The 18,628-nt window shown below is 41.5% G+C and overlaps 1 protein-coding gene across 4 annotated transcripts in view; it reads right to left on the reverse strand.

Moving 5' to 3' along the window:
• LOC115773945 (kinesin-like protein KIF13B) overlaps nucleotides 1-18,628 on the reverse strand; it is a 48,226-nt gene that overhangs the window by 23,070 nt on the left and 6,528 nt on the right. For all 4 annotated transcript variants that reach the window (XM_030720902.1, XM_030720903.1, XM_030720904.1 and 1 more), the window contains exons 5-20: nucleotides 12,891-12,903; nucleotides 12,707-12,767; nucleotides 12,130-12,222; nucleotides 9,558-9,738; nucleotides 8,407-8,494; nucleotides 8,129-8,263; nucleotides 7,211-7,323; nucleotides 6,413-6,524; nucleotides 5,428-5,640; nucleotides 5,213-5,323; nucleotides 4,256-4,390; nucleotides 3,330-3,460; nucleotides 2,462-2,548; nucleotides 2,104-2,294; nucleotides 284-500; nucleotides 39-201 (exon numbers count right to left, since the gene is read on the reverse strand). In XM_030720902.1, the coding sequence (XP_030576762.1) occupies nucleotides 39-201; nucleotides 284-500; nucleotides 2,104-2,294; nucleotides 2,462-2,548; nucleotides 3,330-3,460; nucleotides 4,256-4,390; nucleotides 5,213-5,323; nucleotides 5,428-5,640; nucleotides 6,413-6,524; nucleotides 7,211-7,323; nucleotides 8,129-8,263; nucleotides 8,407-8,494; nucleotides 9,558-9,738; nucleotides 12,130-12,222; nucleotides 12,707-12,767; nucleotides 12,891-12,903 (2,044 nt within the window). The remainder of the gene's footprint in view (nucleotides 1-38; nucleotides 202-283; nucleotides 501-2,103; nucleotides 2,295-2,461; nucleotides 2,549-3,329; nucleotides 3,461-4,255; nucleotides 4,391-5,212; nucleotides 5,324-5,427; nucleotides 5,641-6,412; nucleotides 6,525-7,210; nucleotides 7,324-8,128; nucleotides 8,264-8,406; nucleotides 8,495-9,557; nucleotides 9,739-12,129; nucleotides 12,223-12,706; nucleotides 12,768-12,890; nucleotides 12,904-18,628) is intronic.

An 18,628-nucleotide genomic window follows, 5' to 3' on the forward strand; every position in this document is an offset into this window, starting at 1 on the left:
AAAAACCCTCTGTTTTTAAAGCAGCAGAAACCCCTTACCTTTCTGTTGGCATCCAGGTTGGCGGCAGGTATCTGCAGAGTGACCAGATACTCTGTCCTTTTGTTGAGCTCCTCAGCAATGAAGCTGGCCTCCTGGGCCAACAGTCTAGCCCGAACTATCTGCTCTTTAAGACGTCGCAGGCTGCGGGTCATCATGGCCTCTCTGCAATACACAAACAGCCCAGTTGTTTAGAGTTTTCTAGATTTCTTTTTGGAGACTTATCTGACTGAGATAAAAGTATCACCTGTCCTCGCTCCAGCGCCGCACGCGTTTGTGCGAGCTGGCTGCAGCACCGCCCGGGAGGCCTGATGCATCCAAAAGGTGGGAGGGTTTCTCAGGGGTGAGTCGCTGGCGGAGCTGCTGCAGCTCCTGTTCATACATCTGCCTCTGGCGCTCCAGAGCACAGCGTTTCTCCTCCTGGTGCTGCCTCTCCAGGGTCTGTAACACTGATTGCAAGGGGTCTGGGAGAACAGGAAGCATAGGATCAATGGATGGATGAAGACAAGCTATTATTCTGGGTTTAAGTTTTTGGATTATACTGTTAAAGCCATTTCATGGAACCTAATGAACAACATGCTTTTAATAAAGGATAAAGATCCTTTTTTAATGCTGGCACAGTGGTGAAGTGTGTAGCACCGTCAACTCACAACAAGAAGGTTTTGGATTTGAATGTGCCAGCCAGCTGAGGCCTTTCTGTGCGGAGTTTGCATGTTCTCTCTGTTAACTGGTGTTCAAGTGGAGTGGAGATTCTGAACTGGCCGTAACTGTGAATACGAGCGTGAATGGTTGTCTCTTTGTTAGTTCAGTGCGATGACTCCTCTCACTCTATATGTTCCTTATTTACTTCCCAGTTTTGTGTAGCAGGCAGAGGCTGGGCCAAACAAGTAACACACTTGTTAGCACTTGGCTAATTATTTTAAAAAGGGCTTGGTGCTGACATTATCTGTCCCTTCTCCCCGGCAGGCAGAGCGCATTTCGTTTGAGTTTTAACTTTATTTGGTGCAAACAGCAGTACCTGCATCCGCACACCTACCACACTGCTGACTTTAGCCATTACAATTTTTCAAAAAAGAGAAAGCTTTGAGCTGGTTCATGACCCCTGTGACAGACTGGCGACCAGTCCAAGGTACTGCAGCATTATGTGTCAAGGCTGGGGCACGGGGGTGGGGTGGTTAGCACTGCTGCCTCACAGCAAGAAGGTTCTGGGTTTGAATCCACCATCTTTCTGTGTGGGGTTTGCTTCTTCTCCCTGTGTTTGCGTGGGTTTTCTCAGCGTACCCTGGTTTCCTCCCACGGTCCAAAGACATGCAGTTAGTGGAGTTAGATTAACTGGTGATTCTAAATTGCCCATAGGTGTGAATGGTTGGCTCTGTAACAGGCTGGCGACCTGTACAGGGCGTACCCTGCCTCTCGCCCTGACAGCTGGAACAGGCTCCAGGTTCCACAATTTTAGATGCAGTTTTTTGCAGACTGATGAACCTCTCCCCATCTCTACATCTGACAAACTCTGCTCTCTACGATGCTCTGTTTGTTACTGATCTGTTGCCACACACCCTGATTACTAGCTGTTACTCCAGTTTTGTTTTTTTACTTACTTTTCCAGCCTTTTGTGGCCCTGTGTGAATTTGAGACAGCTTGCTGCCATCAATTCAAAAAGAGCTAATATCGTTTATTGAAAATATTAAAATGTTCCAGTTTAAACATTTGACATATTTTTTCTACAGGGATTTGCAAATCTTATAAATCCATATTTTAGTCACATTTTATACAGCATCCCAGCTTTTTTGGAACTGGGGTTGTATCATTGTTCCCAAATTTCTTGTTTCAGTGTTTCGTGGAAGTTTAGAAATTAATTGTTCTGTTCACTAGCATCAAAACTATCATAATGTAAACCAAAACTTGAGCATCAAATTTGGCAGCATTTGCAGGTGTATTTAGCTTTTGTTACTGTTGACTGGTTAAACTGAACTGTCACCGTTTTTTTCTTTTACGACGACTTCACAAGAAAATATTTAAAAGTACACATTTTGAAACACCGTTTTTCATTGTGTTAGTCTGACTCACCGTTCTTCCCCATGCCTTTCATCATGACCTCGGCCTGGGCAAACTCATAGCTGAAGCTCCTCTCGCTCGACACGTCGCTGTAGGCATCCAAATCCCCAACCTCCAGACGGTCGCTACTCAAACACGTCTTCATTGCAGCACCCTCCTCATCCTCACTCCCTGTGTGGGGAATATGTCTGGGTAGATTGATCCTGTGTGCGTTTATGCATATGGAGAAAGCAGCGAGTCAGACAAAGAGGAAGTGTCACAGAGTGAGAGAGAAACGAGAAGTTTGTTACCACATGTAAATAAGTGTCAGAGAGATGTTGGTGTGAGAAATAGAACAGATTCAGGTTCAAACACTGCTGGTGAAACGGACCTGAAAAAGTGGTTGTGTCCCCACAGGATCCTGTCACCGTGAAGAAGCTGCACGGGATTCACAACTGCAACACCATTCACATGTGTTCTGCACAGAGAAAACAGACCTAAACAGCAGAAGACAACTGGAAGAACAACAAAGCATCTATGACTGCAGAAACTGGAATCAGATTGTTGTTGGGAACCTAAATAATTTTGCACAATGAACTAAAACACAACACAAAAAAAAAGTCCTTTTTACCATGGTCACCTGCAAGGTTACCATGCTTTACATAAAATGATTAGCTGACAAATGGATAAATGGACCCAAGGTTCATATGATCAAGGTGGACTTTGAGGCATATGACCAATAACTAACACAGAGACAGGTCAACTGCTGGCAGAGCAAAATCAAAAAAGTACGATAGAAAAATATTAAGAGGTTAAACTTAATACAGGCTGAAAGCAACAGACTTTTTTAAAAGTTGCATATTTTTGATTGCTGTAAGTTGCACATATTTTTTTGCAATACTCAATGTCAACACTGGCTACAGTGTTTCTTGCTTTTGAATCAAAAATGTCACGGAGAACCAAACGTGCATGTGTGTGAATGTACACAGTGAGTACTTTCTAAAACTTGTTGACACTTCTGAACTTTTCCAGAGTTACTTTAAGTACTTGTATTCACTTGGGGCAGCAGAACAAGCTGTAAACAACATACTAAAGTCACCATGTAAAGCTTGTAACTGCCAGCATTATAAACCCTGCAGGAAAGCGTATTTTCTATGGCTGTGCGACTGACCCACAAACCTGTCAACCTGAATGCAGCTTTGATAGCATTGGAATGAGCTGCTCTTCTGCAGCACTGTTAACATGGGCTGGCTACATACCTGGCATTGCGGTGAGGAGTGAGCACCACCCCGTTGTTCTCCGTGACGTCAATGACACAGTGCTCTGCTTGGATGGCCATCCCACACAGCTGGATGTCCTGTGAGTTGGCTGAACCCACACGTGTGTGATCCTGGATACAGGAGGAGCCACATGGAGGGAAAAAAGAAAAAAAAAGGTCACAAAATACAGTATCTAACACTGTGAATATAATGAGAAATGAAAGATTTGTATATGAGTATCTATTTGCTGTCGTGCATGATGATCAGCTGCACCTGTTCAACTGCTCTTTAATGCAAACATCTAATCAGCCAATCACATGGCAGCAACTTAATATATTTAGGCCTGTAGACATGGTCAAGATGACCAGCTGAACTTCAAACTGAGCATCAGAGTGGGGAAAATCACTTTGAACCATTGTTGTTGGTGTCAGACTGTACCGAACTAGTGGGACTTTCCTCACACAACCACCTTTAAGTTTTACTGAGAACAGCCTGAAAAAAGAGAAAATATGTGGGCAAAAATGCCTTCTTGACGTCAGAGGAGAATGATGAGACTATTCAGAGTTGACAGGAAGGCAAGAGTAACTCAAATATCCACATGTTACAACCAGGGTTTGCAGAAGAGCATCTCTGAACGCACAACATGTCGAACCTTGAAGCAGATGGGCTACAGAAGCAGAGGACCACACCGAGTGCCACTCGTAACAGCTCAGAAGTGGAAACTAAAGTTGCAATTTACACAGACTCACCTAAATTGTACAAGAGATGCCTGGAAAAAAAGGTTACCTGATCTGATGAGTCTTAATTTCTGATGCAACAATACTTAAGGCAGTTCTGAAAACCAAAGAAGGTTCAACCCTGCACTAAGCAAAGTGTACCTAATAAATAGCTGGTGAGTGTATAGTATTTGTGTGTTTGCCCAGTACTTTTAGGTAGTAGACCAGCAGCTCGTTGAGGGCGGGGTCAGCGTTGAGGTTGACCAGAAAGCGCTTATCATCAACCACTCTGATACCAGACGACTGTAGAGAAATGCCCAGGCTCTCCAGCTGCCTCTGACGCTCCTACAGAAAGCACACATCATATTCAACACATGGACTAAATCAGTGATTATTCTAATCTTTAGCTGCTCGATGAGAGAAATGTGAAGCACCTTGGCTGAGAGTACTGTGAAAAATAACCTCCATAATGCCTTAAATTGTGTTACTCAGGCTGAATAAATGTGTCTGCAGTACCCATCAAGCTCAGTAAATTAATGAATTCTGTTTGAGTCCAACAGGAAATATATTTTTAATAATATTTCTTTGGTCCTTACAAAGAAAAATGACAGAGTGTGTATGAGTGTGTCAACCGCTGGGGCTGAAAAATGAAGCAAGGCCCATCACCGATGGGGATATCCTCCCGCAATCAATGAAAATATAAAATAAAAAAATAGAAGTCAGGATAACATGACAGCCCTATTTCATAACAGTAAACCTTCAGCAGACATGTGATCACCTTCTGAAAAACTATTTTGCCCTATTTTGGATGCCTTGCTCTGAACTTTTATCCAAATAAACGGAGAGCCTGGTATTTTGTAATTATCTTGAACATTTCTACAAATACTTTTTGGTAACTAAATCCTACAACAGACAAAGTTTCCATGGCAAAGAAATTAGAGAAAGCACAAACTGCACTCTTGTACAAATATGGTAACTTGTAGCTCCAAAAACAACACACGGCAGCTGAAATACCAACAGTGAGGATTTAAAATGAGTCAAATGTTTTGACATGTTTTGTATAGTCCACTGGATTTGTGTGGACACACACACACACACACACACACACACACACACACACACACACACACACACACACACACACACACACACACACACACACACTACCTGTGCAATAGCCTCAGTCTTTCTAAGTTTCTCCTCCCAGGTCACGGTCATCTCTTGGATCAGCTTCTCAGACTCTTCCAGTCGCTCCTTGAGCTCGGGGGCCTTCATAGACTGAGAATGACAGCACTGCATTACACTCTACACACATTACTTGGTTATTATCCACAACGCTCACTGATCTGGCACAGGCTGAAGGACGCCAAAGTAATCCAAACCTCAGCCTCGGTGAGCTGCTCCTTCAGTTTCTCCACTTCCTCTCGCAGCTCGCGGATGATCCTTGCATTGGGGTCTTCGTTCACCACCGCGTGGTTGACGATGTTCTTGGCCCGGTCGGCGTAACGCAAAGTGGACAGTGTCTCATCGTAGTTGTCTGCTGCTGGGCTGATGGTGGCGACCATGGCGGTGCGACTGTTCCCTCCTAAGCTGTCCTGCAGGTACAAACATTGCTTTAAATAATTCAGTGGCAAACCTCAAACTCTGAGGGTTAAACAAACGTAATTATGTGAAAGGAAGAGGAGCACACCAAGTTTGAGGGAGGCAACTGTTAGGAATTATTCTTTACTCAGTGAATAAAGGACAAATGTTTAAAGGTAAACTCCAGTAAATTAAATAATAAACAGTGGATCAACCAAATAATATACAATTAAATAATACATTAGACAGAGAGCAACTGATCAGAAAGTAGTAGACTAACTTCTCTGTTTTAGTGTATCTTATCTTGAGGACTGGCCACAAGGACACATAACTAAAACATCAGGAAGATGATGTGCTTCATGACTGCACAGCTGAGGAATCATGAGTCATGAAAACCAGGTGGTGACGAAGGTCAACTCATAGCGCCCAGAGATTGTTTATGTTATAGATAAGGGGAGACTGACAGTATAAAAATGTTTTGGTTAGACAGGAACATGGGCTCAGAGAGAGAGAGTGAGAGAGAGCACACACACACAGGCCTGTCTGCCCCCCCACATGCATGTGTGCATTTTCCTGATTCTTTAATATATTAAATGTTTTACTTTTTTAATTAAAGTGTTTCAGGTGTCTTCCTTCACAAAAAAACCTGTTTACCTGACACAACAGCTTATTTTAATTGAAAATGTCTGTGACATGTATTAAAGTGAGTGTGCAGTGCAAAAAGAAACTGAAGCTGTCCTGTTTGTAGATTGTGGAACAAAGTTTGCCATTTTTCCTTTCTTGTACCTTGAGCAGCCAGGTGAGCACAGAGTCTCTATAGGGGACAAACTTGCTCTTGTTCTTCCCTGCTCCCTGATCAGCCAAAGCTGAGATGACTAAACCCAGAGTGCTGAGAGATCTGTGGGGAGGAACAGAGAAAGGAGGAGGATAAAAAGAGCTGTAATGGTAAGATTAAAAGTCCACACACAACCAGGCTGAATGCATCTTTGTTCCATGCAATCAGTGAGTCTATAATGTGAAAACAGACTCTAAAACCCTTAAACAGACCTTCGTTATCACTTCAAAAGCTGTATGCTGATGTGCTTTTACAAAACTTCATTTAGTTGCAGAAATTAAAAATGGGCTTTCTATTCAGGGTGAGTTTATTCCTCAGTATTTCAAAAGATGTAATAATATCACAGTCGGGAGGATACAGATCTAACAGAGCCCTGAGGTATAAATGTGGCTTCTGCTCTTCCTGGAGGGAAAATCTGGTTACTCAGCACTGGACTGTATAATATTCATCAGAACCACCTCAGCTTGAAAGGGCTGAATACTTATCATTAAAGATGTTCAGAGTCACAGGTAATGAGTTTCCAGTAACTTCACACACACACACACACACACACACACACACACACACACACACACACAGGTGTCTGGACGGCCTAGACTGAAGATAAACAGCAGGCTGAATAATTCCCTTTGAACCTGCTCGATCATTTAATGTAGAACCCGGCAGTTAAAAAAAAAAACATTTAAATAAAAATTCAGATCACTGCTGTGTCAGTCATCATGATTAAGATTTATTTTCAGTTGACTCACTTGTTGATATTGCTGCCTTCTTTGAGCCTCTCTCCTGCGGCTCCGGTCTTCGCCGCCCGCTCACTTCCAGCCAGGTCCACCAGACTCAGCTTGCTCACCTTCTCTCCACGTGTCTGCAGCAAACAGAGCGACGCAACAACATAACACACATCTGGGTATTATACAAACACAAGTTACCATCGCGTAACAGGATATATACACACACATTTCCGTGGAAACCCATCTTGAGCCACCACTCATTTCTTTAGATTTTGCTGGCAAGATGGGAAATGGGTGCAGCAATTTTGTTGCCACTGGATGGATGATTTTCAGTCCAGTTCTTGTGTAATTTGACATGCCTCAACCTTTTCTCTCAGTTCCTTCTTTAAGAACAGCTTCTTTGCAGCCACCCTTCCACTGAGACCATTTCTGGCTTCAGTGAACAGCAGATGGATCAGCTGAAGAATCAGATGCCTCTCTCAGGTCCTGCATCAGCTCTTTGCTGGATTTGTTTTACACGTTTTTTTGACATGAGGGGTGGCTCAAGACTTTTGCACAGTATGGTGCAAACACTAAAACAAAAGAGTGTCAGGCTGAGCAGAAAACATAAAAATAAACGATAGTTGACCAGTTCTCTGAGCACTAACTGATCATATTTATCTCCATTCAGTGTGAGGATCAGCTGCTTTTCTGCTTTACATCTTTGGACTTCTAATAAGACAAAAGTTATTTAAATGAGTCGCCTTTTTCAAGCTACGGCCATTTCATCAAATGGACAGTCAAGCAAATAATTGAAAAAAATAATTAGTTGCAACAGAGAATGTCCTGATGATAGGCCTGTTATTAAAAAATGACTGATTCTGCTTGTTGTAGTAACTGAGCATGTGTGAGAGCGTCCAGCTGAAATCCGTGTCCCACGTAAGAAGAAGTGTGCGTTACCCCTGACTTCAGGTCCATGAGCGTGTGTGTGAGGATGACGTTGAACACAGCGTGTGATCTGCTGCTCTCTTCGTTCATGTTTGTGGCTGCCACCGTGCGAGACTTATTTCCCTCTGACATCAGAGACTCGATGTCCTGTTGAAAACACAAAAAAAAACAAACGCACATCTCATCTCTGCCCATCCTTAAATTACTTTATGCTCATTGGAAACACAATGTAACAAAAAAAAAAATGAAACAAATACAGTTCATAATATGGTTTTTTACATTTGGTTTACCTTGTAGCTGGCCACAGCCAGGCGGGACAGACCGTCCACATAAGGCCCCAAAACTTTGTGCTCTCTGACTCTGAGTGTTTGTCGGCTTCTGCACAGATAAAGAGGCAGTCACAGCTCTGAATCCTTCACTCCAGCTCATTTCCACTAATGAAAATTGGCCAATTTTCCTTTCAAGCTCATCTCCTTGTGAACCTCTGGACCACTTCCACCAGGAGAGCTTTTTTTTTTAGATCACACAGCAGAAGTCCTTTTCTAAACACTTGCACAAAGAGCTAAAAATTCAACTTTTATGTCAAATTGATCCTATTTTATTATATCTTTAAATATATTTTGCCAACTGAGTCCACTTTATCTTGAGGATTATCTCTGCTGATGAGAGCGGGGTCTCGCTGTGAGTCAGAGAACAAACAGCAGAGTGAACAGTGTTCAGCTTTGAAGGTGCTACATCAGGTGAAGCGCATTTGTTGGTCATTCTATCTCAAAGCAGCATGGGTCTTCAGCTCGAACATCTCAGAATTGCATAAATATTTTATGGTACAAAGTTATACATTTTTTATTTTTGGCACCTACGGCCCTGGAGGAGGCTGATGATTCAGGTAAAGCTTGCTCCATAAATGATTCAAGTTGACGAGCCGCTGTTTTTGATGCTGAGGAGCTCTGACACACGTCACAGACATGTCAGTGCAAATGGTCAGAAAGACACTTCCACATAGATATAAGAACAACATAGGCAGCGGTCTAGTGGTGCACAAAGATGATCTTGAAAGAGAAATCCGCATACAGACGGTGTTTGCTCTTTATGGGGGAGCAAAACTCTGATTGTGCTTGACTGAGTCGGATTTCGTGAAACAATTGCAACTGAAAGCATCATTTTTGCAAACATCCAAATAAAGTGCTTAATATTTATTTTATGCTTAGTTCACTTTCATTTTTTTGAGGATTTATTTTTGTCATACTGTATTTATCTTACCATCATACACTGGGGAAAAAAAAAAAAAGCTTTTTTTTTTGCATCTGTTGCACTGCAAATTGCCTGGACTTCCTAAACTGAGCACTTCAGACCCTGAATGTTTTAAGTTATTCTAACATAATAAGCCTGAAAGATGAATGAGGTCAAATTACAGGATGTATTTGATGAAACTGTATCTTACCCTTTTGGGTCAAGCAGGTCTCTGACCTTCTCGTTGTAAATCTCCATGTAGGAGACCTCCACAGTGAAGCTCTCCCCCTCACGGGCCTCCTGCTCAGTCCTGATGAACAAGGAGCTGCAGAGTCGAGGAATCAGACCAGGCTGCTCTGGTGAGCCCATCATGGTGTAGGACTTCCCAGAACCTGAAGACAAACAGTCCATAAATGGGCCAAATGAATTCTGGATTTACATAAAGTAAAAGAAGCAAAAGAAATCCTCATAAGCTGCTCATATTCTGTGCCACCAAAACAGCAAAATGGAAAATACATTCGGAAAATCTTACAGAGTTCCAGAACCTGACAGTGATTTGAAGGCATGGAAGTCAGTGAGAAATAAGACCAAATGATCATTTAATACAGAGTGCTGCTAATGATTTTGGACAAACTGCATCCATGATGCCAAAGCAACAAATTTACTTCTAAAGCTTTTAGGCAAATTGAATAGAAATAAATTAACCTGCCAAAATAAGACAGACAAATCAGTGTCTGAATAAGTTTTGTACCATTTTGTACAACTAACTCATCCAAACCTCTCAGACACATGCAAGTCTGAAACGTGGGCGTTTGAAAGGTCTCGGCCTCCTCCGAGTGAATAACGTGGTTTGCTGTAATGCTGCGGTGCGCCTAAGCTGCAAACAAACAGCTTAAAGTGCTACCCGGCCCATGTTGTTCATTTGTAATCGCATTTCACAGGTAAGCTCTGAGGGGGGGGATTGCTCAGAGAACTTTACAAATGTAAAAACAGCCTGAAAGAGTTTGTAGACCTGAGGAAGTTTTAAAAAGTAAATAAAAAAGAAGAACCAGGCAAATATTATTATTTAAAACTCCAAGTGATTCAGACTGTTTTACATGCTAGGCTGGTTTGAGCTGTGGGCAGGGACGGGCTGAGCCTGCAAAAACCTGGACCCGGCCCATTAATCAAAAGTTAAGTAACTTTTGTTTTTGTTCAGCAGATGGAGAAAAAAAAAAAAAAAAAAAAAAAGCACAGAATATACTAGCACCACTTCTAACTCCTGATAACTTTTAGCCACTGCATGCTTTCTTAATCTCAGAGGTAAAAACACCAAATAATGTTTGTTGCATTTTCTCTGCCAAGTCTACATTTGTATGCAGAGCTGCTCTACCTGTTTTAGCAGATATTGTGCCAGTAAGATGGGCTGTGATGAGCCTGTTCCTTCCTTAGTTAAGCTGATGTGTGTAACATAATAATGCATTACTTATGTGTTTAGCCGTGGGTCTCATCAGGGGAAAAAAAGTTTGTTAATGCTCTTACATAAATCAGATTTAGCCTTATTCATGTTTTCTGTCTGGCTGCAGGGCAGAATGTCAGTGACACAGCAGCTCATCCACCTCACGCTTCATCACAATTCAGAGGTTACTGCAGTGTGAAGTTTTGTTGTCGCTGGTTACCTGTATTGTGCAAACTGATGAGAAATCAAATCCACTGAGAAGTCAAGGAGCCTTGTAAACAGTCGAATCCTATTCAAGTTTAACCTGTTTCACTAAAATCTGACCAGTACTGTAGGAGGAGTGTCTGATAAACGCTGTGGAAGGTTGGACAAAGGACGATGGAAGTCTCGCCATCGCATAAGCTCATCGGTCCTTTGGTCACAACTAAAATAACGAGACAACAAAGGTACGCTCATTTCCTAACATGTTGATTGACAAGCTGTTAGCCAGTAAGTGGGCAGTGCCCTCCAGTTTCACAGCAGTGAAAACCCACAGCACAAAGCTTCACAACCACAGACAATATGAAACATTTGTCCAGGTTGGACAAATGAAGCCAATGAGGAAGTGAACTCTATCTGAAGGCCACCAGATGGCAATAGCTGAGCATGCAGAAGGACCTCTGGGCCATTAGAAAATTATGGGAAAACAGCCGTTTGTCTTAAAGTGTAAATACTTTCCTGCTGAGTTGATGAGGTCACGCACTCATTCTGGGTCACATTGAAGAATGAGAAAAAAAAAAAAAGAAGTCTCTTTTGTAAATATCTGCTGTACTGTATTTATTAAAAAAAAAAAAAAAAAGGGGGGAAAAAAAAATGGAGGATTATCTGCTCTGTGAAACCGAACGCTCATTAGCTAACAACTTGTGATTGCCAAGACTTCAGCCAATGAGCGTACAGTTTCTCAGTTAGACACACCCTTTCTCGTAACATTTTTTGCAACCAAGATGGCGACGGCAGAAATCCTCATCTACAGGCTTCAAAAAAGCGCCTTCGGAAACCAGTTGGTGATGTCACAGAAGCTATGTCCATCTTTTAAATACAGGCTATAGATTTGTCAGGGTTATGTTTAAGATCGCGTTCAAAAACATCTCAGAGAAACAAGATGCCAGCAGATGAAGTTTCTCAAACATTTCTAATATTGCAGTATTTTATAGAAATTTTTAATTAATTTGAGCACTACAACTGAGTATGAAAAGGCTGTGGAGAACAGTATTCACAAAATCTAGTTTACCGAACTTCCTGTTCTTTGAGTGCAACAATAAAACACTTCTGAGCTCATCGGACTGGATATCTTTTTAAATATTACCTGTCTGTCCGTAAGCAAAGATGCACGCGTTGTATCCCATGAAGGCATTGTTCAGCAGACTCTCCCCAAGGCACTGGAACACTACATCCTGACCTGCACAAACATTGCAGAACACATCCCAAAGTACAGACTGTAACATGCTAAAATCAGAAACCAGACTTTTAACACAGAACAACCCCCCCCCCCCCCCCCCAAAAAAAAACAAAAAGCAAAAAACCAAACAACATTTCTGGAATGTTTTCACAGCTCTGAATCGACATGATGAACATTTTGTTCAACCTCAATACACCTGACACAGGTTGCTGAATTATGAAAAATCCTTAGTTTAAAAAGAGAGCAAAAACATTTCTTCTCAGATCTTATCTGTGCTAAGCCACAACAGAGGAGCATAATGTATAACTCTTTATCCACCCCCTCAACAGCCCCTTTCTTCAGCTCCATAAATAGCTCAGAATATCAGGAAACACTGTCAGGAGATAAGTTTTTGAAATGACTCACCAGCCAGTGAAGTTAGACACAAGCTTAAAACTGAACACACTAAACCATGGAGAGCACAAACCACTGAAAATGTACCAACCTGCAAACTTGTCTTTCTGAGATTCATCCATAGACCAGAAACAGTAGTCATAGGCAAAGACCTGCGAAAAAAACAAAAAAACAACAACATATAAGTCTGTAATTTCCACACAAAATCATAAACATGTGATTATCAAATTCAGAAATTAAAATGATGTTGATTTAAAGTTTTATTAAATTCTTACCTTTGGTTGATTCCTGGTGACAGAAAAGAGAGAAAACTGTTGGTAACAGATATTTAAACTAACTTGTCATAAACTCATCCATTTACAATCTTAAATGAACACTATGGATTTGCAAAGGACACAATCATTCAAAAATAGCAGTGATAGCAGCACTTTCAACATCTGTTCATCTGACACTTCGGTCTGGCTCCTGGATGCACTTTTAAACATTTAGGGGGAAAAAAAGCAAAGATGCTTGATGAGGACAGCAGAGAGAAAAAGTCATCCTGAAGGGAGCTATTGCTTCATTACGTTTTCCCCCTAGACAGTCTGTGGAGTCTTTAAAGAGTAGTTGTTCTTGAAAGAGTAGTTGTAAAACAGCTAACTGATCATCTGCAGAGGAACGGTTTATTTGAAGAGTTTCAGTCAAGTTTCAGAATTCATCACAGTACAGAAACAGCATTAGTGAAGGTTACAAATGATCTTCTTACAGCCTCTGACAGTGGACTCATCTCTGTTCTTGTCCTGTTGGACCTCAGTGCAGCTTTTGATACTGTTGACCATAACATTTTATTACAGAGATTAGAGCTTGCTATAGGTATTAAAGGTACTGCACTGCAGTGGTTTGAATCATATTTATCTAATAGACTCCAATTTGTTCATGTAAATGGGGAGTCTTCTTCACACACTAAGGTTAATTATGGAGTTCCACAGGGTTCTGTGCTAGGACCAATTTTATTTACATTATACATTATCCCATATTGGCTTCTCTTCATTGGCTCCCTGTTAAATCTAGAATAGAATTGAAAATCCTTCTCCTCACATACAAGGTCTTGAATAAATCAGGCCCCATCTTACCTCATAGTCCCATATCACCCCAAACAGAGCACTTCACTCTCAGACTGCTGGCTTACTTGTGGTTCCTAGGATACTTAAGAGTAGAATGGGAGGCAGAGCCTTCAGCTTTCAGGCCCCTCTTCTGTGGAACCAGCTCCCAGCTTGGATTCAGGAGACAGACACCCTCTCTATTTTTAAGATTAGGCTTAAAACTTTCCTTTATGATCAATCTTATAGTTAGTGCTGGATCAGGTGACCCTGAACCATCCCTTAGTTATGCTACTATATACCTAGGCTGCTGGGGGGTTCCCATAATGCACTGTTTCTTTTCATTCACCTTATTTACTCTGTTTATACTTCACTCTGGGTTTACCGTATTTTTCGGACTATACGTCGCTCCGGAGTATAGGTCGCACCAGCCAAAAAATGCATAATAAAGAAGAAAAAAACATATATAGGTCGCACTGGACTATAAGTCGCACTTTTTTTTTGGGGGGGGGGGGGGGGGGGGGGGGGAGGGGTTGATAGAATCCGAGACCCAGAGCACAAATTCCATCTTGAACGGCAATTTAAAATAATAATGGATTAAAGAACAGGACGAACACGGTTACACCTACGTTATGCTAACGTAGCACATTCAGCTACATGACGCACAACGAACACGTGTTCGGTATTGTAACGTTGTAAACACACTTCCAAAGTCGGCGATATTCACAACAAAGGTCGTCTTTATTAACAGAAAAACGGCTGCTGTAGGCCACAGCCACGCCAACCACAACTACAACAGCGGAACAGCAACACACACACAGGCAAGCTCTCGGTCTTTTTCTCTCTCTCCATGCTGCCTTCACGAACCTCCCGAACAGTCCGAAATCCCACAACATCAACACGCTCTCTAACTAAGAGAATCGCTACAGTATGTTAACGTAACATTAAGTTATTCAGATAACCATAGCATAAAGAACATACTAACAAGTTAACCAAAACATCAATCCATTGAATTCTTCATCCTCGGTGTCACTTCTAAACAATTACACTCCGTAGACGAAGCGCCGCTTCCTCTTCTGTGTCGCGTTAGTCAGACTCGTCGTCAGCTGCAGTTCCAATTATTCCAGCCTTTCTGAATCCCAACAGGATGGTTTGTCACTGAAGCCCATGTTTTCTTGATCCATCCAATGACTTCCAGGAAAGTTGGGTGGCGCATTCTCCCAGTTGCCGTTAAGCTGTGCTCTCCATCCATCATCCACTGCGCCCACAGGTTACGCAAGACTGCCTTAAAGCTGCAGTTCACGGAGATGTCAAGTGGCTGGAGTATTTTGGTTCATGTGTTATAAATGTCACATATACGTCGCTCCGGAGTATAGGTCGCACCCCCAGCCAAACTATGAAAAAAAGTGCGACTTATACTCCGGAAAATACGGTAATCATTAGTTATTATTAATCTCCGGCTCTCTTCCACAGCATGTCTTTTGTCCTGTCTCTCTCCCCTCAACCCAACCGGTCACAGCAGATGGCTGCCCCTCCCTGAGCCTGGTTCTGCTGGAGGTTTCTTCCTGTTTAAAGTCAGTTTTTCCTTCCCACTGTCACCAAGTGCTTGCTCATAGGGGGTGGTTTTGACTGTTGGATTTTCTCTGTATTATGTATTACTATCGGTTGTGATTTAGCGCTATACACATAAAATTGAACTGAATTAAATTCATCCAGGGAGCATTTAGCCACTGGATTCTTTCTATAACCCGCTTCTATTCTATGGAAAAAAATTAAGTTCTCTTTTGGAGTAATTTATCTTCACTTAAATTAAACTAGTTCAACAGTGCAAAACTGGCTTACCACTTCTAATGGAGGATATTATGAGGATAGGGTAAACATCACACCTACGGTGGCTGCTGTAGGACAAACATTTATTAGTCAGCCAAGAAAGATCAAAAACATAAAATTTAAACCCCCTAATGGCTGCAGCCATCTGGCGTATTTCTACTACTGCTAGTGTTGAAACACCGTTTTTGTACACGCTATATTTGAACATATTTGAATAAATCAACATTTAGCAGTAAATCAGGAATTAAAATAGGAAAAAAAACCAAAAACAAAACAGATGTGCCAATTAGGCATTTTGTGTTTTTGCTGCTTAGTGAAACTTTCTTTTTAGTGGATTGAACATTGTTGGACTTGGACACTGAGCGAATAAACTCTCATGCAAAGTGAGAATGTAAACAAACTGTTTATCAGAGGGAAAGTGGGATTTTTAGGACACTTGAGCCTAGCATTAGCTGGCATGACCATCTTTATTTAGCCGGCTCTTATCAGCTGTCCGGAGACGGGAGGATCACATGTCTAATTTGGAGGAAGAGGATGAGGAGGAAATGCGGGACGAGAGAGCAGTGATGGGAGGCAAATGAAGAGGAAAAGAAAGACAGTGAGACAGAATATACAGTCTGCGATCTTTAGATTAAACTTAACTTATAGAAAGGCGTACTACGTGTGTGGCTGCACTCTAGGCACTTTCATGAAACAACTGGGCAGAACAGTGATGTAACTTTGGCCGTGTGTTTGGGATCATTGTTATGCTGAAAAATGAAGCCATTAGCAGTCAGATGCTTTCCAGATGGAGGATGGTGGATCAAAAACTGACTGTAATTTTGTATTCATAATTCCATCAATTTTGACAAGATTCTGACCACCACTGGATGAAATGCAGCCACAAACCGTGACAGAGCCTCCACCGTGTTTCACAGATGGCTGTAAACACTGTTGTCCCTCCCACTCTCTCCTGACTTCATGCAGACTGACAACGTAAACCAAAAATTTTTTGCTACACAGACGTAAATTTAGCCCTGCCCAAACTTCTGAGATGTGCTGTCATCAAACTCAAAAATTACCTTATTTTTTTCCTTAAAAAACCCCCCAAAAAAACAAAAAACAAACAAACAAAACAAAAGAAAAAAAAAACACAGTACAGCTAATGTGTTTTCTATGTTCTATTAGGAATAAAATATGGGTTTTTGTGATTAACAAATCACTGCATTCTATATTTTATATTTTATATAGTGTCCCAACTTTTTGGGGAATTGGGGTTATATTTTTGCCTGTCAAACGATCATCTTTGGCATTTCTTGTAGATTTGACTGAAAAAAAATTGCTCAAGTCACTTTGCTATTCCATAAAAAATTAAATAAATAAATACTTGTACTTACACACTATGTGTACCATTGTAAATGTGCAAACAGTGACCTCACAGAAATGTAGCCACAGTTATAAAAGTGCAAAAATAATTTTCTTATCTTGCGGAGGCAAAGCAGGAGATAAACAGGAGAGAGTGCAGAATAGCCTCAACTCATCTCCATTTGTTTTGCAATTTTCAAGTAGGGTCATGCTTTAAAACCGGCTGCATAAGCTGATGAATGAACTCAAAGAGACATGAGGGGTATTTCCCCAAAGTCTAACCTGCATAGAGCCATCAACTCAGCGGTCTCCTCAGTCATGATGGCTACCACGCTTGCTGCAGAAGCACTAAACTGCTGTGAACTAAACTGAGCATGCACTGCAATAACTTCTCTGTGATAAGGGCGTTTTTAAGTTTTTCACTACCAAACTGTATGAGTTAATGTAACTTATAGCTGCAGTAGTATATCAGTAGAATTCAGCTGAGGGAGCAAACTGACTTTACTGAGTGGGCCTGGAGCCCTGAGGCCATAACACTGATTCTGAAGCAGCCAATGACCAAAGGAAAACTCTGAAAGACCATCAGAAAGCCTGGAGAACAACTGCTTAAAGGCCACTTTAAAACCTTAAAAGGCTGACTCCTTGGAAACAAAATATAAAGAACTAAGGGCTGGCTCAAGACTTTTGCACAACACTGCTCACTAGTTATATTAACTGTTGAACAGTTTTATTAAAAATTAAACATTCTTGGTGCTATGGCCCAATGGGTATCAGAAACAACATCTGTGAGCTTTTAATAGTTTGGCCAATTTTGTCAGCTGAGGCTGTTTGGCACTGGCAGGAGGGTCTCTGTGCCCAGGAATCAGTCTTACAATCAATTATCTAAAAGACTGCAAACACACAGCACGTCTCCCTAGATGGTTTCTAGATGCTGTCCATAAACACACGTGATGTTCACTAAGTGTTAATGGCATTTAAAAAAAAGCGCATCCCCACCACAGTCTTTGTGTTTAGCCCAGCCAACACGGTGTCACAGCATTCCAGCAAGTGACTGTCAAATTTAATTATCAGACGTGATCCATTCGCCAGAGCAGCCTCGTGGTGCTTCCCTTCATTCATGCAGCATTTGACATTGAGGGTCATTCCATGTCACCGGACCAAATGCTTCCAGCCGGATTTCCCTGATTGCAGGATGATGAGGCACTCAAGAAAACAGCCAAATTTTAGCTTACTGTTTATAGTTTGCTCATATAAATATATTTGTGATGGCATTAGAGAGATTTAAGTGTTTTCTGGCAAGGCATTTTTAAATAGCTACATCTAGAAAACTACTTAAGCCATGCCATCCACATTTAAGTCAAATATCTGCTGCTGTAACTTCAGGAATGCAGAATTTCACACTTATAGCTTAAGTTCAACATGAAATTCTGAGGTATTGAGTTTGCTTGAAAATTTGATAGTTTACTGTTGGCACCACCGTATCTGAAGGCCTGCGCAAAAAAAAAAACAGCTTCAAAGACAAGGGGCTGAAATTTGGAACACAGATTCCCGTATATGAGCTGCACTCTGAAACTACTCAAAAGCAGATGAACGTGTTTAAAGATATTTGGTGATTTAGTGTTAGCAACCCCACCAAAATGTGAAATGATGTTCTGCCTCCCAAAATGAATTTTTTTGTTTAAATCATTTTTGTTTACAGGGAGCATCCATGGCCTCAGAGTGTCTAACAATCGGTGTCTCATGCACTAATTACCCCAGTA

This window comes from Archocentrus centrarchus, chromosome 24 (genome assembly GCF_007364275.1).
Source record: "Archocentrus centrarchus isolate MPI-CPG fArcCen1 chromosome 24, fArcCen1, whole genome shotgun sequence".
NCBI lineage: Eukaryota > Metazoa > Chordata > Actinopteri > Cichliformes > Cichlidae > Archocentrus > Archocentrus centrarchus.